General features: G+C 55.9%; 5 protein-coding genes across 5 annotated transcripts; 2 read left to right on the forward strand and 3 right to left on the reverse strand.

Annotated features, from left to right (window-relative positions):
• Positions 1-3,586: 3,586 nt before the first annotated feature.
• Positions 3,587-4,869, reverse strand: GGS23DRAFT_612289 (ACT domain-containing protein; the record flags this gene model as incomplete). Its single annotated transcript, XM_051520479.1, has 2 exons — positions 3,587-4,770; positions 4,840-4,869. The coding sequence occupies 2 exons, from the start codon at positions 4,867-4,869 to the stop codon at positions 3,628-3,630; spliced, it is 1,173 nt and encodes a 390-aa protein (XP_051375895.1). The 3' UTR covers positions 3,587-3,627.
• Positions 4,870-8,381: 3,512 nt separating this feature from the next.
• Positions 8,382-11,104, reverse strand: GGS23DRAFT_602411 (methyltransferase domain-containing protein; the record flags this gene model as incomplete). Its single annotated transcript, XM_051519322.1, has 4 exons — positions 8,382-8,474; positions 8,514-8,892; positions 8,926-10,154; positions 10,913-11,104. The coding sequence occupies 4 exons, from the start codon at positions 11,102-11,104 to the stop codon at positions 8,382-8,384; spliced, it is 1,893 nt and encodes a 630-aa protein (XP_051375896.1).
• An 89-nt stretch (positions 11,105-11,193) lies between these two features.
• On the forward strand, positions 11,194-11,662 carry GGS23DRAFT_547239 (uncharacterized protein). Its single transcript, XM_051515077.1, has one exon. It carries the CDS (start codon positions 11,295-11,297, stop codon positions 11,568-11,570), a length of 276 nt encoding a protein of 91 aa, XP_051375897.1. The 5' UTR covers positions 11,194-11,294; the 3' UTR covers positions 11,571-11,662.
• Positions 11,663-12,109: 447 nt separating this feature from the next.
• Positions 12,110-14,323, reverse strand: GGS23DRAFT_165282 (GLE1-domain-containing protein). Its single transcript, XM_051511486.1, has 2 exons — positions 13,087-14,323; positions 12,110-13,037 (listed from the first exon to the last, which is right to left on the reverse strand). The coding sequence occupies exons 1-2, from the start codon at positions 13,942-13,944 to the stop codon at positions 12,261-12,263; spliced, it is 1,635 nt and encodes a 544-aa protein (XP_051375898.1). The 5' UTR covers positions 13,945-14,323; the 3' UTR covers positions 12,110-12,260.
• Positions 14,324-19,761: 5,438 nt separating this feature from the next.
• GGS23DRAFT_165345 (RNB-domain-containing protein) lies at positions 19,762-24,846 on the forward strand. The gene is made up of 4 exons (XM_051511487.1): positions 19,762-20,424; positions 20,607-23,152; positions 23,205-24,559; positions 24,626-24,846. Exons 1-4 carry the CDS (start codon positions 20,295-20,297, stop codon positions 24,663-24,665), a joined length of 4,071 nt encoding a protein of 1,356 aa, XP_051375899.1. The 5' UTR covers positions 19,762-20,294; the 3' UTR covers positions 24,666-24,846.
• Positions 24,847-26,790: the final 1,944 nt, after the last annotated feature.

The raw sequence follows: 26,790 nt of genomic DNA on the forward strand, positions 1-26,790 counted from the left end.
TCACAGATTGCCAGGTCGCTCTTCGTAGAGCACTGGGTTAATATAACTCAATCATTGCACACACCTAGCCAGGCAGAAGTCATGTATACCCACACATTTAGACCGATAATAGCTACAATTAAACACCCTCTACAAGCCTCCAAATATCCACGAATCCAACCACATTCACACAATATCTGCATACAAGAGACGAGTACACCACACGGTTGGGTTATCCGCGGACGCTCCTCCGGCGCTACTCTCTCAATATATGTATGTATGGTGTCGTCTGGAGGTGACACGGTGTCGGAGAATCCACGAAATAGCAACCGAGAAAGCCTACTTGCGGAGAAGTCGAGGCGAGAAGAGGGTAGGTAGGTGGGTGGTTAGATAGGTAGCCCGATAAATCCGACTGCCGATCAACCTGTTGTTCTAGAATCCAAATGTTCAAGAGTAGATACACCTATATAGAGACGGAAGGGCAAGTCAGAGAGCGAGTGTTAGGACGAATACCCGTAACATCTCGACAACTTGGATTCTAGGCGGCTAATAACCAGCGTAGTTTGATTTAGATAGTTATATCTCTATGTATGTTCTATCGTATGGCCTAACTACCTCGCGCGTTAACCTCACCACCCGCTACCTGTGTTCCTCCTACCTTTACGCTGACCTCCGCCCCGAACATTACGAAGTTGCACCCTCGGAAACTATCCTCTTCTCTAATCCTAGGCCTATATTATATAGTCCGCGTTTGCGGTCTTGGGGCCACAAACGTCTACGGGTAGAGGTGACAAACACGGTCAGAATCGCCTATCCACTTGTATCGATACGTAAACAAGGAAGGGAGGCAGGTAGAGGGAGAGAGGGGTGTACAGAAAGCTCGAAGTTAGGTACTAAAGCGAGCATCGGGGTAGATGATAGATGGGGCCTTCAAGGGGAAAACAAAAGGAGAGAAAACAAGAGCGACGATGACACCGGATCAGGTTGGATACGTAGAACGGGAAAGGGGGGAGGGGAAAAAAAAAGCAAAAAGCTCAGTCCCGCCGTTCGCCTGGTCCGGAATCGAACGGGAGACCTACGAAAAACCCGGCACTGCGCGCGGCAAGGGTGGGAGATTACCCAACTTCCCCTGCCTGGCGGAGGTGGGAGATTACCCAACTGCCTCCGCTGCGCAGGAGCCCGGTTTTTACTGACCGGTCCCCCTAACCACTAGGCCAAGAGCCAGGATCAGCCAGTGGGATAGGAGGTGTGGTCGAGGAGCGGTGCTCCTATCGCGGTACATACGGGCACGACCTGTTTGCCTCGCTGTCGTCTGGTTGCTGTGGCGGCGGCTAGATAAGGGGGGGCGGGAAGTACGCGGCGGCTGTACCTGTGCTTGCTTGCCTGCCTACCTCGCGCCCAAGCCTTGGGAAGGCGGCTCGCCGCGGAGGGGGGGGACGTGTCTTTGCGCGCTGTCCCGCTCTGCGCGTAAGCTATACCACCTACGCCGCCGCCGCGGTGCCCGCCCGAGGAGACGGCACGCGAACCGGGCCCCTTCGGCGACGCCGCGGCCTGCCGCCGTCCGGGTCCCGCTCCCGCCGGCGCCGCTTGCCTCGCCTCGGGCGCGTGGCGCGGCCCGCGGACGAGTTCCCGCTCCGGCCGAATCCAGGGGGGGGGGGGAGGGGGGAGCTTAGCGAGACGATGACGTGGGAAAAAAAGGGGGTGGGGGGCAGGTAGGGTGGCATGCATGGAAACGCCGGAAGACCGCCGTCGCGAGGCCCGCGCGGGCGTCCTCGCACGTCACATCGGGCTAGATATGCGGCGTGATGGGGTTGTTGGCGTCCTACAGATGGAGTTAGTCGATCGATATTTGGCCCTCAGGGTACGGGCGGGTTCTCGGGAAAGAGGCGGAACTAGCTGCCTTGGCTGACCACCTTCGCAGGCAGCGTACGATACCGGATCCCGCGCGCCTGCTACGGGAACAGCCGCTCGACCCTCGTCAGAACCAGGCGGGCTATCGCAAGCTGTTCCCGTTTCGTCGAGTTCCGAGGTCTCCTGGGCTCACCTACCCTCTCCCCCTCCTCGGGGGATATCAACTTAACTTATGACGTCCATTCTCCTACGCTCTCTGCCCCCCCGTTCGGAACGGTGGCGATGACAGCCACACCGAGGGGGTGTGTCTCGCGGACTCTCACGCCCGCGACGCCAGGCGTACGTGTAAATGGTCAGCTAGCCTGGGCTTCCGCGTGGGCAGGCACTTAGGCAGCCCACATGCGTCTCACCGCCCTCAGCTCCTCAGCAAAGGGTGAGATGGCGCTGCCCGAATCCGGGTCGGTGGATGGGGATGGCCCATTCGCTCGGTAGGCTCTGCTTTCTAGAGGGCGCTGAGAGAGCAGCCATACATGCAGCACTGAGGCGAGGATTGAATGATATCGCCGGTTGCAGTTAAGCCATGCACGCGATCCCATGCCCATACATGTATGCATGCATGAACTTCCCGTCACGGACCAATCGGAACCACGCCGGCGGGCATGTTGGGGATCTTGGGGTTCATTTGGGTGGCTGTGGATCTGAAGGGGACGGACGGACTCGTCTACGGTCACCAGACTGGTGGCATGTTTGCCATGCTGCCCTCCCGGTAAGGAGTTCTAGCTGGGATGGCGGGATGGATGACGCGAGCGGACGGCCGTGCGAGGTGGAGGTACGACATAACGGGGGCGTGGATAACACCTACGTAGGTATGCATTTCTCATAGCTTTGGAGTGCCACGCAGTATCGAGTGCCCATAGAGAGAGAACCGACCCCCCCCCCCTCCTTGACTGCTGGGTTAGGGAGTCTGTGCTATCACCCACTCCCACACCTCCGCACGAGATGAGAGGAGAGCCTCGTGTCGGACGTACACTTAGCGAGGCAACCTCTCTCCAGCCACTCCCTGCTTGGATAGGTATGTGTATGTAGGTGCTCGCCTCCCCCCCCCAACATCCTCGGGCTGGTGCCCCGATAAGGAGACCAAAATGCGCGTCTTCTCAGCCTTATGCGGACGGCCTACGAGTAAGCCCGTCCGCCAGTCGTTGACTTCATCCGGCCGACCCCCCGAAGTCGGGCTCTATTATCTAGACTATATTGACACTGCATGATAGGATGGAATGGACGCCTCCGAGAATGTAGGTAGGTATTATTGCCCTGCCCAGCGACTCGAGATGCATGCGTGACCGACCACACTTTTCATGCAAACCAATTAGGTATACCGCGATGCCGGGTCCTCTGCGTCCGGTGTTTTGAGGCAGTCGAGAGCGCAGCTCGTCTTGCCCCTTGTTTTTATAACCGCCTTCCGTAACCCCCCTCCGCGCGTACCCTGATGCACATGCTTGGCCCCCGCCCCCCTTTTCATGCTCCCTCCCGCCCAAGGCCGAGAAACGCCGCGAAAAGCAGTCATGACAAAATGATGCAAAAAAGAACGAATTCCGTTCTGGTGGCAGGCCGCAAACTGCCAGCCGGGTCCCTGGTGTGCATCCAGTGCCTGCCCGCTGTTCAGTCTCGTACGCCGTGTTTTCCGAGAAATTCCCAAAAATCCTTCTTGTCGTGATTCTTGCGCTCGTGAAAACCCCTCCCACGTCCCCTCCCCATCCCCGGGTCTACCTCGTATCGTACACGGTGGCATCTGCATTCCTACGCCTGTTCCTTTGAGAGGAGGGGCTTCAATATCTCCAGCGCCTTCATGGACTGTTGACTGGAGAGAATGACCGCGCCGGCGCGTGCGGTTGAGAGGTAAGAGAGCTCGCTGTTGATGCTCGTATCTTCGGTGCCCATCTCCGTAATGAGTCGGCCTGCAACCCCGGAAACGATGCCGGTGGCCTCCAGCGGGAGATTGGCGAGGTCCAGAAAAACCGGGACGAGGTCGCCCTCCGTGTCGCCGACGATGGAATCTCCGAAGACGCCGAGGTGTTCCTTATCTAATAGTAACGAAGGCGGGTCTTCCTGGGCGAGCGTGATGGAGAGGAACCTAGGCTGCTTCGCTAGAACGGAAATAAGGCTGGTGTATAGCTTTGTGTCGACATTATCGAGCCAGCTCCTCCGATGCCCGTTCCCCGAGGTCTGCCGGCTCAGGTTTGGCCGGTGGCCGTAATCGACTACCTGCGACGAGCGTCTGCCGGAACACTGCACCAGGGTCAGACACGGGCTGATGTACGGCGTGACGTTTCGCTTTCTCAAAAACTCGAACGTGCGCGCCTGCAGCTCGACCACGTTGGACGGCGGCGGTGTCGAGGGGGGATCGTGGTTGCGACTGGTGCCGCGGTGGCGAGGCATCACGCTGGGCGATACGTAGGCCGACTCGTCCTTGTCGAACTCGAAGTTCCGGGCGAGAAGCACCTGAACGACCGTCTGCCGGTCCTTGCTGGGCACCAGGATGAAATCCGAGTAGTACGTAGTGATGAAAAAGATGGGCACGCCGGCTAGCGCGAGGGGCGAGGTGAGGTCCATGACTCGGCCGCCCGCATCCATTCCAGCACTTATGACGGAGAGGATCAGGTAGCTGTCTCTCGAAATTGAGACCAGCTTCGAGACATGGGGCGGGAGGCGTTTTATGACTGGCTCGAAGACGTTCCGGGCCCAGCTGCTATGACACACCACCGAGCACTCGACGGGCGTGATGCTGATGTTGAGGAACCCGTGCTTGTTGTCGATGCTGAGACCCTCGGCCTCGATGGCAAGCGAATCGTCGTCGTCCTGGGGAAGAAGCACCTGCAGGATCGGCTGGAGGAAGGTCGAGTACAGGGTCAAGGGAATGTGTATAAGTCTGAAGGTCCCATCCTAGAATCGCGTTGGGTCAGTCAATGAACTCGGGTACCGTTCGCTCGGCGCATGCATCGCGGGCTGTACCAATATGCGCGCCGACAGTCTTTCCTCCATAGCCGCGAGGGGGAGGGGAGGGTTGTTGCGGGATGCAGATAACCAAGACTCGACCTCGGAGAGACTCTCTCGTGATCCTAGCTATGGTGACGGGCAGTTGTCGTCGTTGCGCCACCCACTTTGCAGTTGTATTGGTGCAACAAATTCGAGATAGGCGGATAAGGGAAGGCTTACGAGAAATGATATCTGAGCATTCATTATGACAATGTCGTATTTAGATAATGACGACGTAAGTAGATCACCGCTCGTGGGCCGTGGGCCGAAGCGTCCAACCCCGAAGATCGGGGGACAAAGGGACCCCTAGATCGCACAGGCCGAGAGTTGTGCCTCGCAACGAGAGAGCTGGACCGGGTTGTGATTGGCGAAAGCATCCCCTCGACCTTAGATCCGGGTTCGCTCGGCCGCCCAAGCTCTGAGATCCTTGTGATAGCTGGACGAAAGGAGCAAAGATTGAATAAAAAAAAGAAAAAAAAAAGATCAAGATAAAGGGGACCGTGCCAACCGAAAGGGGGAGGGGGGCGGGGCCGAAGAACCGGATGCTAAGTGGTCGTAGAGATAAGAGACTTAGGCCTCGCGCTGAGAAAGGAGCCGAGAGCGAACCGTCGTGGGCTGGGGGGGGAACAAAGGGAGGGGAGGCGAGGTGAGGGAGGGTTATAGCGTGGTGGGCTCCGAAACCCAGAGGCAGGAAGGCCTAGGTTTCCCTCCTTTTAATCAAGACGGACGGCGACCCTGGGGATGATGCCTCTTTCTAACTAAACACTCCGAGTCCGCCGGGTTTGTCTAGGTATGTAGATAACATGACATGGCACCACTCGATGGCCTCCCGCAGAGATCGGCGCGCGTCACGACCACTGGCACTAGGCCTCGTATACCGCGGCTGCTCGTCTATCTATGCGGATGCGAGTTGATGCAAGCAGCAGCAAACAACCTGGAATCAGGGCGGATCTCTATGGGGGACGAGACTCTCGACGAGCTAGGTCTGGAACATCGAGAGGGGTTGCCTACCGGCGGAACAGACCGACGCCGACCGACTGAGCGACGCTGGAGAGGGACGAGGGGGGAACATCGAAGGCTATTTATGTGCTTTTGGAAGTGCTGTAATCTCGCAAAGGCCGGGGTAACTTCGTGAGCCTGGCTGGTGTTCCTGGGCGCCGCCTTTTACCGCCTGCATACACACAGCGTCTGCGTGCTGGCGACCAACCTCCACGCGTACGCCCGCACGCCATTTGCTCCGAAAAAGGCAAGCCGCTACCTGAATAGGGTGCAGAAGGGGGCCTGCATAGAGGAGCGAAGAGGGCGAGAGAGAGGGCAAGGGGGAAAGGGGGGGGGGGGGCAGGAGAGGACCACCAAACTGTGTATGCTTGCTGCTACTCTCCCCCCAATCCTGTCTACAAGGTGCCTCGGGAAGGCATCAGCTCGAGAGCGCGCTCGGCCTTGGAGGGGGAGCTAGGTGAATTCGGGAGAATCTTGCAGGATTTGTTCTATATATTGGTACGACCTTGCAGCGCTGTCTTGCGTGGGGGGGGAGGACTAATGCCATAGCGCACCGGGAGATGGCTTCTTGCTGGGCAGTTCTGCAAGGAGTGTATATCCTCCTGCACGATGATGTCTGGTGTGTGCCGGGGGGGGTTGGCTGCGCTGCGAATCCGCATGGCTGTCTATACCTAGGTATGTAGCTCGGCCAGGGGAGGGGTGGAAGTAATATGAGTAGACTGCTGCAGACGAGCTGGACGAGGGCTCGTAGCACAGCAGATGTGATGGGCCGGATGGGTCGACAGGAAAGATGCCGTGCAGGTGAGTGCATTATCTGAAATGTGACCTCAAGACGGCGGAGAGATAGCGAGCCGTAGGATACAGCTACTACTACGTAGTATGCCAAAGGCTTGGCCGTAGGGACGCGACCTTGCACGAAGGGAGAATCTGTGAAGGGCGTCCGTAGCTGAGTTCCCGGGGCAAGACTCACCCTCGCCAACGCACAAGTGAGGATGTAGGCGGGCGCGGGCTTGGGAAGTGGGCGTTCTGTTGTCGTGTATGTACCTCTATGTAGGCACTGTTCGGACTTCTCGTCGAGATGCTGCGAATCAGGCCTCCTCTTCTGCCCTCGAACCCTGGACTTCGACCCTGGACTTCGACCCCTTGCTTGCCCCGCATTTTCCTATCTCGAGCCGTCCACTGAGTCCCGCTGATCCTGCCCGAACATTATGCGTAGGGGGAGCGAGAGCAGCGTGGTGGCATGGTAACGCCATTCGACGACGGTTGGCGTAACGCAGAACCTCGATATCGAATGCGCCAGGTCCCTGGGCGCTACGGTCACGATAGCTTGCGTGATATGATGCATGATGTCGAATATTCGCCCGTGGATGCCGCCTTTTCGACCGACGGACTGTCTTTGGCTAGATACGATCGGAGTATCCGGCGGGATGCATGGCTCGCGTTTTTCCTAAGCAAGAGTCGATTCGATCCGAGCCAGGTGTCACCCTTTCCTCTACCTACGTTCGATTCGTGATATCCGGTCCGCAGCCCCCCGCCAAGTACCCTTAATCCCACTATTGTTCCCTCTGGTTCGACGTTCCATACCGATTCACTCACTCGCGACGTGTCGTGCTTACCACGGCATCAGCTAGTCATAACAACAGGGGGGCCGTCTCGGGATTGGTCTATTTGCGCCGCGGCATTCCCGCTTCCTCGACAGATGAATGTGGGACCATTACCTATATGCAGAGAAGAGCTATTATACTTACTGATAGAGCTAGCATCCGCGGCTGTCGTCATGAGCGAGGAGAGCTAGACTGCTTCGAAAAGAAGTCGTCGGCTCATTTATCAGGTACGGCCAATCATCGCGCCTACGGGGCTCCGCTTCTAGCCTCCGCCTCCTTGGCGGAGGAGTTACATCACTAACGGATGACGAGCAACCTCGATGATGGGGCGCTCGGTACAATAGATTTGCGTTGAGGACGGTCTGCAGGCACGCGTGGGGTTGTGTGTTGGGTGGCATTGGGCCGTAATCGAGAACTAGGGTCTCCCTATAGTAAGCTCGCGTCCGGCTTGCTGTTTCGAATGCCTCGAAGCAACGATAGTCCGATATATGTTTTCTCTCGCTCGTTTGAGTTCGGTGAGAACCCGAGTGAGATTCGTCGGTACCGTGCATTCGTCTAAGTTGCCTTGTACGCTGACTGGCTTGACCGATCGACGCAATCTAGAGATAGGCAACTTTGCCGCGGTCCACAGATGCAGGTTCATGCATGGAATTGAGCCCTCATGTAGGGATACGTCCAATTACCGTCCCAGACTGTCCGGCTACCGCCAGAGAGGTGACCTCCCAATTATCAGGGGGGAGGGCAGGGAGGGGGCCTGGCAAGGATTGACAACGGCCAACTGGCTCGGTAGACGCGGGATCTGCGATCCTGGGATTCCCACGATGGTTTATTATGATTTGGTTATCGGCTCTACAACAGAGGAGTACCGTATCGTATGGGTAAGTACTGGAAAAGCTAGGGACTCTCCTGGCCGATCTAGGAGACCGGCTGTTTAATGCCGACGACCACTAGATTTCGAGGACTTTCGCGGTAGTCAAATACCGTCTCTACCCAACAGTCTTGTACTAGCTCGGGGTGTTGCCGAAGAAATAGCCATCTGTCCGTCACTATCAGGGACTCGGTGACAACGGAGCTAAACGCCATGAGACTCCAGATGGCGCTGAGTTCCCTCTTACGCGGGCCGTACGATTCCTCGTATCGGGCGATTTCCCCGTCTGTGATGTCAGCCATCTTCTCTTTGATTATGCCGCAGTACTCGTGATACTCGGAATTGGTGGTCAGCTTCGCGATCGCGCCTCTCACGTATGACCGGAATGTTTTGTAGCATGATTTGCGCAGAGAGCCGATAATGACGGGATTGGTGCTAAAGTTGAACGGGGTCTGGGATGGTTCGTTGCCGGCATGATTGCCACCACCGTCATGACGAACCTTGCCGATAACGCCTCTGTCGAGGAACATCTTTTGTAAGACCGCGCGGTAGAAGTGCCTAGTGAAGAAGGAGTCGCTCTCGGCTTCTGACCAGTTTTGCGGCGCTTGGCAAGCCATCATCCTCGCCGTGATATTAAGTCGGATGCCGTGATCGCGGTAGCTAGAGAGATAGTCACTCATCGGGAAGCCTTGCGGGTCTCGCCTTGCCGATTCTCTGACCACGCGACCATTAAGAGCCTGAAGACTTGGTCTCATGTACGGATGCTTGTACGTGGGGGGGCCTAGTTTCTCCGTCATGAGGTTATAGCAGCACCCGACGATAGCAATGGCTCGAACTCCTGGGTTCAGAACTAGGGACCGGATGCCGTGGTGCGAGAGGTTGCCGCAGGAATGGATGGAAATGGCTATGAGGGCTAGATCGTCTTGTCTTTTTACATCGGTCAAGGGGTCTTGCTCCAGTTGACCGATAACGTCGGACAGGTCTCCCGATTCCAGCCTCCCTTCAATATAACGTATAAATCCTTTGCCCTCCTCGGGGGTGTAGGTGGCCTCGAACTCACTCAAAGGTCTAAAGTCGGGCATGTACTCGTCCGAGATCTTCGGCGGATTAGCACCCCTCTTCAAGGCCTTCTCGTCCAATTGGTTCTCGGGGAGCATGCTATCGAGCTTTTGCAGCCAGAGCTTCTTGTTCCGCATGACTTTAGGCTTCTCTGAGATCCCAGCATGCATGTCGAACTCCTTAGCCCCGACGATGTTGTGCCCCCTACCCTCCACGGCGATGATCTGCCTGTTATAGGGAGAGCTAGCCAGCGCTCGTCCTAGATAGTTCTGTCCGCTGCCAAAATCTACGAAATGAGTGATCTGTGTACAGTACTGGGCAGAGATGTTGTTGGCGAGCATGTCCACGTAACTTGCAAAGTTGCTCACTTCATGCACTTTCTTTGGTTTCATCCCCACAGAGACCATCCGTGTTAGCTTCGGGAGCTTCTCCTTCTTGGGCGAAAACTCGCGTGCCAACGAGAACTTCCTAATATCCTTGATATACCTGACCAAGCTCTCAGGGGGTTGAGGATCTAGGGACGAGTCCAGAGTGTCTCTCATCAGGACGTCCAAGAACTTCATCGGCTCGCATTGTAAAACATAGGATTGCCACTCTATCGGTATCACGGATTGAAAAAGACCCGGCTCAGTGGTAAAGAAGTCCAGGATGTGTACGCCGCCACATAGTATCTGGAAGCTGTCTGATGTGGATGCGAAGTGTAAGAGCTGCTCAACGTAGGCTTCCGGGCCATCCCAGCAGTCTGGGTACGGTAGGGGCTTCTCTGGCCGCATAATTCTGGGGTACGGAGATGGCGAGGGGGAATTGACGCTGTGAGGCTCGTGGGTGAAGAGAGCGCACACAAAACGATTCAATCTTGGGAGTTTCGGAGGAAAAATGACAGACTTTGCCTACTTGGCTCATTCTTATTACCTATTTGCGTTGTGACATATTACTAAAAACATCATAAAAAAGAAACTCGTTATATGTATAATATATGCACATATGCAATAATCGATGCTTCGCAGCTGAGATCGAGAGGTTATGGCTGTCGGACGGCTGTCACCTAGGTATCTATATCCCACCAGTTGCAGACAGCTTCTCAAGTCCAATCCAAAGGAAACGAAAACACCACGTCATTCTCGTCACCTTTCCCCGTCTTATACTAAGCTAGCTTATCCAGCATTCGGCTTGCCGAGCACGATTCCAACGTGAATTTCACATACCGCATCGAAAATCTCGCTCCCCACCCCCGTGCCGAGCGCAGATGTAGCCGATACGTGTGCATCGGCGCATGTTGAAGCCCCCAGCAAGATGATGTCCTCAACTAATGAGGAGGACCCCTTCCTCCAAGTTCAGCAGTACGCCGAGATACCCGCCTCCCTACCCAAAAAGCTTATCCCCGCTAACATGGCCTCGCGTCGACTACCAACCACAGAGATGTCCTCTCGCAGATGCAGACCGTGCGGCCGCTCTTCGCCTCGTACCTGCGCATCCGCAGCCTCGCGGCGACCACCTCGACCACCTCTCCCACGACGACCACATCCCCCGAGCTCGCGTCCGCCCGCGCCGACCTGGAGCAGGCGCTGGGGGCGCTAGCCGAGGACCTCAGCGACCTGGTCGCCTCCGTGCAGGCGGCCGAGGTCGATCCGGCGCGGTACGGGCTGTCGAGCCACGAGGTGTTGCGGCGGCGGCGGCTCGTGCAGGAGGTGGGCGGCGAGGTGGAGGACATGCGGGAGGAGCTGGGGGGCGCGAAGGCGGCAGGGCGCGCGGCCCCTCCGGCGTCGGCGAACGCGCGGGCGGCGCGCGCCGCGGCCGACGGGGACCTGCCGTCGCCGAGCGCGTTCGCGCTCGAGGACGCGGGCCGCGACGACGACGACGGCGACGGCTACGCCGAGTTCGAGCACCGCCAGCAGCTGCAGATGATGCGCGACCAGGACGAGCAGCTCGACGGCGTCTTCACGACCGTCGGCAACCTGCGCCGCCAGGCCGACGACATGGGCCGCGAGCTCGAGGAGCAGGTCGAGATGCTCGGCGCCGTCGACACGCTCGCCGACCGCGTCGGCAGCCGCCTTCAGACCGGCCTCCAGAAGCTCGGCTACGTCGTCCGCCAGAACGAGGACCGCTACAGCGGCTGCTGCGTCGCCCTCCTCATCACCGTGCTCACCGTCCTGCTCGTTCTCCTGCTCATCCTATAGATACTTCCGGATTCTTACCTAACGGCGTCACCCAACCTGGCCCGGCTGAGGAGACTTTTTTCATGTCAGGGGAGGGGGTGGGCAACGGCAGGGTTTTGGATGATAGGCTCCCTGATAATGAGGCATGTCCGGGGTTTTTTTTTCTGTCAGCTCACTGTCTATTATATGTAGGCTTGATTGTACGCTTCGAACCAAGATAGGAAAACGAGGCGAGGGGGGGAACACGGCGCTTCTTAGTAATGACGGGCGAGCGTACCCTATATAGATTTAATACGGGAGACCTGTTCGTGGCTCTCTTCGTGCGAAGACGTATGCAGACACGCGGGTGGCGCGCACACACAAACTCGTATGGAGAAGAAAAAGCTGTCCTGCGAAAGCCAACTACCATAGCTGGGTATATTCAATGGTCTTGCTGAACCTCTCTAGACGCCTTCTTATGCCTAGTTTTTGCTATTATCGCTGAGGGTGCCCATTTACCAACGCCACCGGACAGACACATAACACATACACCCAGACAAAATCAAAAAAAAAATAATCAAAAAACAGGGAGGGTTGTTTTTTTAAAGGAGAGAGGAAACCCCTTCTCATGCTCCCACCCTCTTCCTCTTTCTATACCAGGTCCCAGATTCGTTTCGCACCGTGACCGAATAATCGTGACCGAGAATCTTCACTTATTATACAGATCGTCATCTATAATTCCAGTCCCAAATCCCGCTTCAATATCTGCGCCAGCACCTGCAGGCCGGAGACGCCCGGGGTCTTGATCTCGGCCTTGCTGGGGAACTCCACCAGCGCCTTCCTCAGCGCGGCTATAGCCGCGCTCCCGTAGAAGTGGATGAATCTCTCCTCGTAGATCTCGATCATGGCGCGGAGAACGATGCACTGCGTGTTCGAGATCTCGGCCGGGGGGGTGTTCACTATTCGCGCCAGGCAGGCCCAGTACTTCGACGGCGGCCACGGGTTCGTGTTGGGGGATTTCGAGAAATCCCTCAGCGTGATCGCGGCGTAGCCCACGCCTAGGCCCTTCATCCGGTCGGCGTGCTGCTGCTCGGGGGCCCATCCCGATGCGGTCCTTTTCCAGCCTAGGCGCAGACGGCCCTGTTCCGTCTTCTCGCTACCACGGTAACCGAAGAGGACGGGGCAGACGACGCGGAACTTGGCCATCAGTATGTCGATCAATGACTTACCGCGCCACAGATACGCTTTATTGGAGAATACCATAGCAGTCACGACTCCGATCGGGTCCGCTGTCTTGGGTTGCGCTCCACATTCGCTGATGAATTGGTTGATGACGGCTTTGGCGAAGTGATTTAGGAGGTAGATGAACAAGGACGGAAGCTGGGCTTCGTTATGCACAGCGCCATCGACAGGATCTCGCTTATCCGTGATGAAGAGCGAAGGGTCAACTGGTTCGCTTGGGACAGCCCCGCTCAGCGACTCGTTGAGCAACGTCTGGATGGTCACAACCTATCTCGAGTTAGTCAAGGACCTCGTGGCGTGTCGCCGGCGCACGAACCTGTTTCTTATTTCCACCCTTCTCGCCCACTAGCTGGCCCATGTTCTTCCGCAGTTCTCGTCTCATATCTCCCAAGCGTTGCTTCAAGAACGGTGACACTTTTGACTGCTGCACCAGCGAAGCCCGCAGATTCTTGAGGTTTTCGTGTATTTCGATGTATCGATCAACGTTAGTAATCGCTGGGCCTGTCCTAATGGACCCAACGAACACTCCATCCGACCGAGGGGTAGCCGTTTTTGGGGCTTGTGCGAAGGTGGATGGCGTTCTTGATGGTTGCCCCTCGGGCACGGGTTTGAAGGAGCTAAAGGGATTCGAGGAAGAGGGTTGCTGAGGTTTGACGCCGCCGCTAATGCCGTTGGCTTGTCCGGGCGCCCCCTTGAGGGAGGCTGGAGGTTGCTGAAGGAAGGGAGAAGGCTTTACGCTAGGTATCGTTTGCGAACGTCCAGTTGAGACGGGCTGAGGCTGCATGCGAGGAACAGCGGGACCGGCTGCTTCAGTGACGGGGGTAGGCGGTTCCGGCGGTAGCTTGGGGACGATCTTCGCTTTGAGAGCTCTCAGACGCTCCTGTTCTGCTCGCAGCCGTTCCTCGGACCGGATCCGCTCCTCCTCCTTCCTCTGCCGCTCTATCACTCTCTGATGCTCTGCTAGGATCCTTCTATGCTCCTCCTGTAACTCATGGTCGTGGTAGACCCTGATGGCGGCCGCGCGAACGCGCTCATGCTCGACTTGCGCTGCGGTGAGGGCATCTTGGTGGCTGAGCTCTGTATTTCGGTCCCCGGAGAACAGGCTCGACGAACGACTGCGGTCGGGGCTGGACCATTGATTCGATTTGCGGGTAGTGGGCGAAGAACCAGCCATTGCAGTCAGCGGGCAATTCTACGGCATTGCGGAGTGTACAGTTTCTGCCGTGGTGCGAGACGGTAGGCGATGTGTGAGACGGTAGGTAGCGACGGAGTTACACTGCCGTATGAATAGAAATTTGGGATAGGTCGAATCAACCACGAGGGGCGCCTCGAGGAACAGAAGAAATGATGTGTGCTTTATTCGGTCCAAAGCGACGGACAATGAATGGTGTAGGTCGGTACTCGGACTCTGCTTGACGCAGAACAAGGGTGGTCAAGGACAGGGATCGGTCATCCCAGTTGATAACGAAAGGTATGAAAGATATAGAGGAAGAGAGTAGACGGACAGGCGGGAGGGAGGCATGTAGATGTGAAGATAGGCGGACGCGGGCGGGTAGGTAGGTAGGTAGAGAGGTGGGTGGGTGGTAGGAGGGTAGGCCAGGTAAGGTAAAGCAAATGGATCAGAGAAGGTCGAGGTAGGTACTAAACAACGGAAAACGGAGCTTCAGACAGGTACCCCTGGCGACGGTGGCAGCTGGAAAAAGAGATTGACCGAGCGACGGTGTGGATTGTGCCGGCAGAATAACATCGATAAGACCTGGGCGGTAAGAGGCATTGGTAAGGCGCTGGACCTTGTACGGAGGTAGGTACCTCTTAGGTACGGAAGATGGACGGGGGCTGCGGACTCGAGAGCCGTGTAGATACGCGCGTATCGAGGTATCTAGGAGGGGTTTGGAAGTGAGTGCATAATAAGGTCGGTCTACCTGAGCTACCAATGTTCATACTCGGTAGGGGTGCCTACCTAAGGTTGGTGGATGTTACAATAAGAGGTTCACCCAAACGCATCGTCGATATTCTTGAGTCCAGTTGTCTCAGATACACATACCTGATATAGGTACCCAACATTAGGTACCTACACGGTTATATAGGAGGTACCTACCTACCTAGGTACCTACCTGTATTACGTGGTTAAAAGTGTATGTGGGATGCCAAGAAACAGGGGGGGTAAGTATGTATCCTCGACTTTCTAAGGCTTCTTATTTTCAAAGTCGCAAACCAACCTAGGTCCCCTATAACTTACCTTAAAACTGTGCTACCACCGCTACCACTACTGCTACTAGCACGCCAACTATCTGCACCACCACCACTCATTATATTGCCTCAAAATAACTCCCAAAGCAACATTTGATCGCGAAAAAAAAAATCAATTTAATACACTTTTGTACGGTAGCTAGAAGTGCAGTTAAAAGGAAAAATTTATACCTCTTGCAAAGAATAAGAATAAAGCTCCGTATAAAGCGGTACGGGAGTCGTAGAAGGTCGAGGATACGTACCCACCCCCCTGTTTCTTAGCATCCCACGTACACTACTTTTGCCTTTTACCACGTACATGTCCCCGCCTACCTCCGTACTGCTGTTCCGGCATCGTGGGAATTGATAATATCCCGCGTATATGCATGGTCGAAGGGCCGTGCTTTTTCTTTCCCGCCTTGGTCAAAACAGTTGTCCCGGTACACGTGCCTACACTCCAAACATATGATCAACTGTTGAGACGGGAGCTCCCCAAAGATGAGGGGAAATCTTGAGGTGATGGCCACTATACTCCGTATAGCGGTGCCTAGCCTGCCCAGGTTAGGAGGCAGGTGATGGATTCGTTAGAATTGCTGCACGAACATCTGGCGGCAGTACCGTCGTGGCATTTCTGCAAACTCGCCCAAGTCCCTAACGTCCTACCTCTCTGAGCCAGCCCCAAGGGCCGGGTTGTACATACGGGCATCAATTGTCCCACGTAGGTATACATGAATCTATACCTACCTCCTACGTGTAGAGAACATTGGGAAGTAAGTGCCTAAGGCAGGTGGCTAAGCTTAGGTACAAAATAGCCTACGCGGCGGTGCTGTCATGATTCAGAATCTCTCGTTTCCGCGAGCCCGTAAGAAAGGCATGTGGCACAGGCGGAGGGGATTTGGCTGCGCGATTCTACCAGTTAGGCCTCTAATACGCCCGCATGTACTTTACCTGCACACTCCCACCTCAACACGCCCCGTGTGCCTATCGGAGATATATAAGTACCCAGGTAGGTAGGTAGGTAGGTAGGTAGGTACCTATATATATCTAGCTCCTATATCTACGCATCGTATAGAGGTATCTACGTGCCTACGTGTACCTCCAGGATAGATCTCAGCACATATCATTAGCCTTACCTGGGCACATATGTAGGTAGGTATGTATAGATGTCTTAGGCAGCAGGTCTACTCATATATTAATGCCGTAGGAGGAGGCTATAGGCGGATAGGTAGAAGTACCCAAAGGTAGACCTGGTGGGTATGTGGGCTCGCGTGTGTGGATGAGAATCTGCCGCGTCCTCGCCCCGATCTCTCTCCTTCGTCCTCCTCCGTCCGTCTCCTCGCCGCAAAGTGATTCGAGCCAACTTACATGTGCGAACAATCGATCCTCGGCAGTAGGCAGCTAACGGCGCCGCTAAGTAGGCATCTCATAGGTCAACCTTGACTCTTCCGAGAGAGGCTCTAGCCAAGCGGCCATATCATCGCGTCGTCAGAGTCCCATGCCGATGAGACCTCGACGCCGACCTATTATATCAGACGGATGCCGTATCGAGTTAAAGCCATCGCCGTGGGTTGAGCTACCTTAGTGGATGGGTAGGTTGCGCAGCATTAGCAGCCGACCGTGTACATGGCCGTAATCTACACTGGACAACCTCACGTTGCTATCTCCACCCACCATACCCGAGCTCCTGTGTCTAAATCTAGGTAGGTATCACCTCTCCGTCTACCCGTAGGCATGCTATACCTAGGTATGCTCCTATACGTGATATCGGTGTGCACACATGAGTTAATATCTGGGTGGGTAGGTAGGTAGGTAAGGTAGGGAAGCAACATGCCGGAAACAATGCGATCCGTTAGATGCTAACCGTAACATGTCGGGTCCAATCGCATTGGCTTCACCGAAATCCGGGTCTCCGTTGTTGCGAGCGGTACCAAACATCGAATCTATATATCTATATATAAAAGGCAACCTCTATACGTACATTCACGTAGCCAATTGGAGGGAATACAGCTGTTATACATGATTGCGAGGTGACGCTTCTGATATCACACCTGCATCTGCCTTACCTACGCATCTACCGACCTTTTCCTACCCCATCGCCTACGCCACCTGTTACTGTCGGGCGCTGCCTATCTGTAACCTTGCAGGGCAGAGGCGACCTTTCGAATCGGCGAGCCCATTGAGATACCACTAAATTCGATAGGCCGGTGGCCGCCTCTGCGAAGTGAGTATGAGAGGCGCTCGATGTTCTCGACGCCCTCTCCCCCCTTCATCCGTCTTACCCGATGTGATCTGCAGGGCCTGGTCGTATCTACCCGCCTACGTACAGTAGGTACCTACCTTAGGTACCTTGGGTAGTCCCCAAGACAGGCAGACCCCTCCTTAGGTACCTATATAGAACCCATCGCAGACTGTAGGCACAGCCTAGGGGTCGAACACATCTGGGGTAGTAGAGGATCCTCCCCAGGTTGTAGGTCGAGACACGGTAGGTACTGAGGTTATAACCTGGCCACTGCACATAGACTGCGTCGCATACCGGAGACATTGCATGTACTATGTTATGCTGCACCTCTCTTATCACGAATTTCCTGTCTTAGGAGGTACCTAGGTAGGTAGGTAGGCTGTTGAATGAGTGGGTAGGTTCCATGTGAAAGGCTGGTGGGCGTTGGATGCGATTGGTTTCGGTAAATACCTAGCCGAATTGATAAAATATATCAGTATACGCAGCTGTGTACAAGACGTTAAGGTACCTAGGGGTTTACATCCCCCCCCTCCCCCCTTCCCGCGTGACCAGCGACGGCGCTAATCCCCGTTGTCCTCTGGCGGAGTCTTATCAAATATTACCGGGCATCCTTCTCGCTTACCGAGATAATAGAGAATTCTACGGCTGTCCGTCGAAAAAGCTAGCCTTAGCTTCTTTAACTTTTTGTTTTGTCTTTCTTCTCGACCTGAGTGCGCAGTCGAACGTTCGTTTTGTTTCAGGCTTGGGTACGGCTGGTGAGCCTCCATACAGGTACCTAACCTAAAGGATGTGTCCAATAGTAAGCATTACCTACCAAGGCACTTAGGTATAGATACGGGTACCTAGGTCGATACCTTAGGAAGAGGTAGATAGGTAGGTACGTAATTGCAAGGGAGGGATGGGATGTTGTCCCACAGATACCAAGGCAGTGGATGCGTTCAGTAATGTTTCAAACCATGTTCTACCACCTGCCTGCCTGCCTACCTACCCACCTATAGGTCCGCGGCGTCGACAGATAACGACGCAGAGGGAGCTCTCATGGATACATGTGATGATGTGCGTACCTACACGCGTGCGTACGCTGGCAGAGATGAGGCACATACATGGTAGGCAGGTTAGGTATTAGCAGAGTTGCTGCTGGGCCTTCTCAGGTGCCTAACCAGGGCAGGGGTCTTGCCTCTAAAACTACCGATGTTCGTATTAGCCACCTTAGCACTGAGCGCGATGGACTGATGGACCGGCGGAGGTACAACCTTCCTGGGTGTGCAATGCGTCAAATAACCTGGTCACCCCGTCCGCAGGCCACCCAACTCGTCGGTAGGTAGGTAGGTAAGTAGGTAGGTAGGCGCCTTTCCGTGGGCACAGCTCCTGGTATTAGGCATGTAGGTATGTCAGGATCTATGCGCGCATCCGCCGTGCCCCGGTCGAGCTTCTAAGACGTCTGGGCTGCTCGAGGCAAGGCATAGGTATACACTTGCCTAGTCCCGTTAAGCTCGTCTGGCCTGGGTTCGCTTGCCATGCACATGAATCAATCCGTGGCGGCGGCCCTCGGGGCCATCGACGCTAGCTGCTGGCTTACCAAATCATCGGCTCGACTGCGAAAGCACGGCATGGAAGAAGGGGTAGAACAAGGACGAGGACAGCATGTTTTTGTTCGATCCAATCCAGCCACCTGTTCGTTTTGGGACCGCCTGGACAATCTGGGCTTCCGCCATCCACCGGGGCCAGATCTATGACGAGCACGGGCCCCAATGCCAGAGGGGTGGCGGGCGCATACGCACGGCAATGCACACACACACATACACGGACAGACCTACATACATACACACGTACACACACGGTACATACATGCCCTCGACGCGCAAGGCAGCAGGGAGCTCTGGGCGGGCTGGCCGTCGCCTGTGCGTGTAAATGCGGCGGGCCTGCAGCTGGTAGCGAATGTACCTACGAATACTCGGTTCGTAGCTGGCTTCTTGTCCGTCGTACCCAAGACACACCACCGGGGCAGCCGCCCGTGCCCCCCCCGCTAAGCAATGCTCAGTGAGGTACCTAACCTGGATGGATGGGCACGTACCCGTCTCCATCCGGTACTGCGTGAAGGGAAGCCGTATGGATCTGGAGCCCAGAGGGCACAGCATTACGTGCTAACACTATGCTAAGTTGGGAGGCACCGAGCCTATAGTCAGTCCTCAGGTAGGTTGGAGGTACCTACCTGCCTGCCTACCTAGGTACCTGCCCACCCTAGGTAGGTACTTACCTAAGGTAGGGAGGTAGCTTAGGTTAAGGGTAGGTAGGCGGGCAGGCAGGTAAGGTTCGATACGGTGCCGCAGAGAGGAGGCGGCAGGAGGTAGAATACGTAGCGAGAAAAAGGCCTACGTACCCGTGTACCTCGTACCATTACCACATTGCGACGCTAGCAGCCAATCACATCACCCCCCCGGACCAGCCAGAAAGCCTGGCCCCACTCCAGTTGTTGCGTCCTGCCCGTGCTCGCTCTAACCCTGACCTCACTCAAGTCCCTCTCTTTTCCCCATACTCCCACCCAGCCTGGCCCATTGAGCGCTATCTTGGTTAAAACTCCAAAAGCTTCCCGGCCTCCATCGCCTCCCCCCCCCCCAATCCCTATCGCAACACCACACTCGTCTCTCTCCTCTTTCTCTCTCTCTCTCTCTATCTTTCCACCTCACCATCCACCCTCTCTCAGAACTTCTCACATTCCTTCTCTTGGAGTTCAAACATACCCAGCAGCTAGCATTGCAGCCTCTTTCCATCCTCTCATTTACCCTCCATTTTTTGTTAGTCGCAAAAAAACAAGTCCACGCAATCGCCCCCAGCAAAGAAGACACCGCAGCCACTCCTCCAACTTCTGTCCTCCGACATCCAGCTCCAGCTCCGACCAGCATCACAGCTCTACCACCGGCTTCACCACCAGCACTGGCTATCGCCTCCACTCCTCTATCCGCTCTAGCTGCTTCGGCTATTCCCACCAACCCAGCAGCCATTCCGGCTCCTCGCACTCGACTTGCTAGCTATTTAACTGCCGGGAGAGCCAGATCATGGACCAGCAGCAGCCTACTCCCCAGGCTGGGGGCGTCCCCAGACCGGGAGGCCGTCGCCTCCATATTGCTCACCGTAGGAGCCCGTCCGAGCTCACCCCGCTCATGAGCATGTTCGCGAACCCTGGAAGTAAGTCCCGTGTCTACATACATGTGTCTCTCGGCTGTCGGTGGTTGTAACCACCGTCGGCCTCGACGACTCGTTGCCGCTTCCCCCGCCCCCCTTTCCTCTCTCTCTCTCTCTCTCTGTCTCTTGCTTTGCTATTATTGGTGGAGTCCGGGAGCTGACCACGCTGGTTTCTTTGTGTCTAGTGGAGCAACTTGCTATTCAGCAACAGATCGAATTGTTGCAGCAGCAGCAGCAGCAGATACAAGCTACGCACCAGCAATACATGAATATGGGCATGATACCGCCGGGCCAGCTCGGGCCTGGCGGTTCCTTCAACCCCTTGCAGCCAAACATGGCCAACCTGTCGCCGCAGACTGCTTTCCAGTTTCCCAACCAGCTTCCGCAGCCGACTGTCCCCATGGGACCGAGTCAGCCCATGTCACATCGCCGTAACCAATCAGCTCTCCCTAACATGGGGATGGGACCACCCCCGGCTCCGTCCGCGGGGGCCGCGGGGACGGCCTTCGGGCAATTCGACAACTCGTCGGGTCAACAGAACCGAGAGAACGCACCTCGAGGAGGGCGAGGCGGCGGTCCCGGCCACCAGCGAAGACACTCGTTAGCTCTCGCCGACGCGAAAAAGGCGGCAGAGATTGCTCAGCAGAAGCGGACAACCTCCGGTTTTCAGTTCCCTGCCGCGGGTCCGCCCGAAGGCTCCGCCCCCGAAGAGCCGAAGCCGGTCGCCGCCGATACGCCTATTGCCCAGGGCTCGACCACCTCCGCCAGGGGCGGTCGCGGCGGCGGCCACGGACGGAGCCAAAGCATGGCCTCGACTAGCCGAGGCGGTGCCCGCGGCGGCGCTTCGTTGCACGTGAGCAATGAGGGGGCGGATTTCGGGCGTCGTGGCAGTGCCACGGGCGGCCACGCGCGATCTTCTTCGCGCAACTTCGAAGGGAACTGGCGTAATCAACAGGGCCAGAATCAGGGCCAGAGCCAGGGCCAGGAACAGGCTGGTCAAAGCCAGCCGGGCTTCCAGCCCGGCCATCGCTCTCGCGGCTCCGTGAACCAGTCCATCTCGAACATCGGGACGTTCCAGTATCCCGGTCAGCCCCAACTTATGCAGATTTCCGGCCAGGTACCGATGATGGCGGCGGCACAGATGTACCCTGGACAGCTCAACGCTATGCAGATAAACCAACTTCAGGCTCTCCAGGCTGCCCAGATGAACGGCCAGCACCTGGTTGGCCTCCAGGGCAGCCAGCATGCTCAGCAGCTTGGTGGCCAACAAGCGCAACAGCAGCAGAGGAAAACGCTGTTCACGCCGTATCTCCCGCAGGCTACTTTACCCGCCCTCCTCGGTGACGGGCAGCTCGTCTCCGGTATTCTCAGGGTCAACAGGAAGAACCGTAACGATGCGTACGTCTCTACCACCGACGGGCTCTTGGATGCGGACATCTTCATCTGCGGTAGCAAGGACCGTAACCGAGCTCTGGAAGGTGACCTCGTCGCGGTAGAACTTCTCGACGTCGACGAGGTATGGTCTCAGAAGCGAGAAAAGGAGGAAAAAAAGAAGAGAAAGGACATCACCGACACACGTTCGGGATCTACCAACGGCAATGCTCAGTCGGGCAACGCTAACGGCGAGGAGGCAGCTAACGGGGACGGAGGGATCCGTCGGCGCGGTAGTCTCCGGCAGAGGCCCACGCAGAAAAAGAATGACGACGTGGAAGTCGAAGGACAAAGTCTGCTTCTCGTCGAGGAGGAGGAAATCAGTGACGAGGCTAAGCCTCTGTACGCCGGCCATGTCGTCGCCGTCATCGAACGTGTGGCCGGCCAGATGTTTTCGGGTACGCTGGGCGTGTTGCGACCCAGCAGCCAAGCGACGAAGGAGAAGCAAGAAGCTGAGCGAGCCGCCCGCGATGGCGGTCGATCCCACGACAATCGCCAGCAGGACAAGCCCAAGATTGTTTGGTTCAAACCTACCGACAAGCGCGTTCCTCTCATCGCTATTCCCACCGAGCAGGCGCCGCGAGACTTCGTGGAGAAGCAGCAGGAATATGCGGGTCGCATCTTTGTCGCTTGCATCAAGCGTTGGCCCATCACATCTCTACACCCTTTTGGTACTCTTGTCGAGCAGCTTGGAAAGATGGGCGATTTGAAGGTGGAGACAGACGCCCTTCTACGCGATAACAACTTTTCGTCCGATGAGTTCTCCGAGGCCGTCCTACGAAGCGTCGGCCTTCAAGACTGGTCTATCGAGAAGGAGGATGAGGCTTCCATTGGTTCTCGCCGGGACTTCCGCGACGAGAAGACCTTCACCCTCGACCTTGCCGGCACCGGTGAGCTCGGAAACGCCGTGCATATCAAGACCGAGTCGGATGGGAAGATTGAAATCGGAATTCACGTGCCCGATGTCACCCACTTCGTCAAGCCTAACTCACTTGTGGATCGCGAAGCGAAGAAGCGCGGCACTGCTGTTCACCTCGTGAACCGAACCTGCGCTTTGCTTCCACCCAGGATTGCTTCTGAGCTTTGCACCCTGACCCCAGGGGACGACAGACTTACCGTCAGCGTCGTCTTCCGCGTCAATCCGCACAATCTTGTCGTCGGAGAGAGTGACATTTGGATTGGGAAGAGCATAATTAAGAGCGACGCGACACTGACTCTCGGCGAGCTCGACAGCGCCCTAGAAAACCAAAGCGGGTTCGCGCACGAAGGCGTCCAGGTCAACGACGTACAGATTCTCAATGTAAGACACACCGTTTCCTCTCTTATGCGGCCTGCTAACGCATCCCATCAAGGCTGTCGCGCAGAAATTCCGGGAGGCTCGACTAGGCTCTGAGGGTGAGCCGATGGCTCCTCTTAGACTGCTCCATCGGCTTGACGACGAGAATATCCCTATCCAGCACAACATCTTCTCTTCTACGCCGGGCACCGAGCTCGTCGAAGAGCTCTTGCATAAGGTAAACGCGTCTGTCGCTCAAAGGCTCGCTCAGGGTCTTCCCGAAAAAGCTCTGCTCCGTCGCCAATCGCCACCGAACGCGCGACGCTTGCAGACCTTTGTCGAACGCATGCGGGCACTTGGACACGATATCGATACCACGAGCAGCGGGACGCTCCAGAACAGCCTCTTCAGGGTTGACGACTCTGATATCCGCAAGGGTATGGAGACGCTGCTCCTGAAGAGTATGCAGCGTGCCAAGTACTTCATCGCCGGCAAGGCTAATAAGCAACTTTGGCCCCATTACGCCCTGAATGTCCCTCTGTATACCCATTTCACCGCGCCTACCAGGCGTTACGCCGACGTCATGGTCCACCGCCAACTGGAGGCTGTTCTTGCCGAAGACAAGATCGAGTATAACGACGAGATCGAGAATCTGGTCAAGACGATCGAATCCTGCAACACTAAGAAGGAATCCGCCCAGAACGCGCAGGAGCAGAGCATCCACATCGAATCGTGCCGAATCATGGACAAGAAGCGCCAGGAGGTGAACGGCGACCTGATCAGCGAAGGCGTCGTCATCTGCGTCTACGAATCCGCGTTCGACGTTCTCATTCCCGAATGGGGATTTGAGAAGCGCGTGCACTGCGATCAGCTACCGCTCAAAAAGGCCGAATTCAGAAAGGAGAAGAGGGTCTTGGAGCTCTACTGGGAGAAGGGCGTTCCAAGCTCAGCCTACGTACCGGAAGACGAGCGACCCAAGGCGGGCGCCTCCCAGCGCATCTCGAATGCGATGGCAGCTGTCAAGCAGGCCGAGGAAGCCGAGAGGGCAAAGAAGGAACGGGAAGAAGCGACACGCAAGCAGACACAGACGGAGACCGTGTCGGCGGGCGACGTAGAAGCCCTATTTGACGACGACGACGACAATGCCTCGGACATCACGGAGACCATGGCCGGCGCATCGTTAGCGGAGCGCCCTACCCAGAGCGTACCGGGTTCGCCGGCCCGGTCCTCGTCGAGTCCGGGGGTCCTTCACCGGACTCGATCGGACTCCAAGGTGCCTAAAGTGGAAGCTGTCGAAACTCGGCTGACTAATAAGGAGAAGTACCTCAAGCTGTTCGCGTTGAGGGAAGAGGACGGCGAGTACATCCAGGACGTGACGGAGATGACGAGGGTTCCCGTGATCCTCAAGACGGACCTGAGCAAGAGCCCACCGTAAGTCACCGTTCCCCTCCCCACCCAAAAGTTCAACTGCGCAGCAGGTAGACTAACAGTACGTAGTTGCTTAACGATCCGATCGCTCAACCCATACGCTCTATAGGAAAACCGTGACGGGAGCATTTGCCATGCTTGAAGTGTTTCAAGGATCAAGCGAAGCGACTGGGGACAGAGAAGGCTTTCTTTGGGGTGGTAATATGTATGCGGGGCGGAAGGCGAGGTAGATTGTAAGGTTGTGTGCCTCGTACGAAACCCCGTGAAGCCGTGTATCTCTTAACCTGTCGATAAAAGAGTATTTTGCTATTGGAGGAAGCGGATAGAACTAGGCAGCTGTCCCAACGAACAGAACTATCGTAGCAGAGATCAGAGACAATTCGAATCCGTCCCAGACAAATAAACTACATATTTTCAGCCGAGCAAGGACAGGAACAGAAATGGTAAAGGCGCAAGAGACGACGCGACGTGATGCGTGTCAACCCGAATGTCAACCGGACTAGCCAAGAAGTCAGAAGGTGGGCGATGCCGGCTCGGTCAGTCAGCTCTAGGAGTGTGCGTAATGCGACGGCGGACCTATACAGGTATAGCGATGCGCTAGCAGCCGATCCGACGAAACGGGAGGAATGGCAGAATGGTAGTGAATTGTAAGCGGTCGAGAGTACATTATTTATAGAATCGAAGTCCGGCAGGCGTCTCTACACATGTATATGTATATGCATGTATGTATAGGGTCGAGGACGGGTCAGGATGATGTGGCGCAGGACAGCCATGCGCATATACTCATCATGTAGGCAGAATAGATAGATGCTTGGATGCTTGGGCGATCTATACTACGTAGTATGGCTACCGGATATATAGATGGGTGGACAGGTGCGGTATAGGAAGGCCGGCATTTCGATGGGAGGCGATCGAGGAGGAGCCCAGGCGGATGCAGCGAGATCTGAGCCGAGGTTTGGGATGACGGGGTTATGTGGGAGTTTCCCTCACGCCGTGGCTGTTTGAGGATTCTCTTTCCGGATTACGGCAAAAAGGCGATCGCGATGCGAGTCAAGGGGTAAAGGAAAAGGAAGAGGGGAGGATTTTGATCCCGACCCCGCCCCCCTCCTCTCTTCCTTTACCTACCTACGTCGAAATCTAGTCTCTGGAGCTGGGTTGAGGGTCGATCCCGTCGACGAAGCTCGTCACGGGCCTCCACTCATCCCGTTCCCCTTTCCCACTTGTTCGCACCCCTTTCCCTCTCCGCCGGGAACGCAGAGAACCGAATTCGACAAGCGGGAGGGACCCGGGCCAGGGTGGCCCGTCGGGATCCGATCTCGCTGCCACTTTGGTTTTCTTTCCCGCTTCCTTTCTTCTTATTCTCTCTTGTTCTTCTCCCTCCCCTGCCTACATGTCTACGTAATAGCTAGCAAGTATGTATGAGTAGATGGGCGGACAACAACAGGTATGTGTGTACAAAGTCTATGTGTGCTGGTGAGAATGGAAGCCGGAATACGGACTGACAGAGCCTCCCTTCGCATGTACATACATACCTGACTTATATCTACACTTACATGCCTAATGAGCCCCATTCTCGACATAGGTAGTATTGTCTGTGTTGTATTCCATAGTCGTATCTGTTTCGCTCTCTCTTTATTTTATACTGTACCTCTTTTCCCATTCCGTCATTGTTTCCTACTGTCTCCAGCTCTCTCTCCACCTTTTTCTTGAATCATTTTTCAAATCAGGTCTCTCTTACATGGTAGGGACAGAATAGACTGTCGCCCGGACTCCGCACCGAGGAGAACAGTAAAGAGAGAGTAGCGGTGATGGTGGAAACGCGCGATACGACAATGTGGCCTTCCTGTCATTTCGATTTCCGCCTCGACCAATGACGACCCCGGTCACGACGGCGTACCCAGGGGGGCCCTCGCTGAGATCCCATCGCCATCTCGTCTCTTAAGCGAGGGAAAATAGAGTTAGTTGCTGAAATACCAAAATATGCTTAATCTCGGCGGAGGATGGCCATGAGGCTTTTCCTCTTTTTTCCCCCCCCCTCGTCTTTTTCCTTTCGCTTCCTGGGCGATCCATCTCGAAGGAGTTAACCTACATGTGCACGTATATATATATATATATATATATCTATCTATCTATAATCCGTGTGAGGCGACATGTTTGGCAGATGTAGACGTGCAGGCGAGGAGAGACTGGCGAGAGACCGATTCGGTAGGAATGGAGCGGGAGAGTGTGTATAT

This window comes from Durotheca rogersii (assembly GCF_024521655.1).
Source record: "Durotheca rogersii strain YMJ 92031201 chromosome Unknown GGS23scaffold_2, whole genome shotgun sequence".
Lineage (NCBI taxonomy): Eukaryota > Fungi > Ascomycota > Sordariomycetes > Xylariales > Xylariaceae > Durotheca > Durotheca rogersii.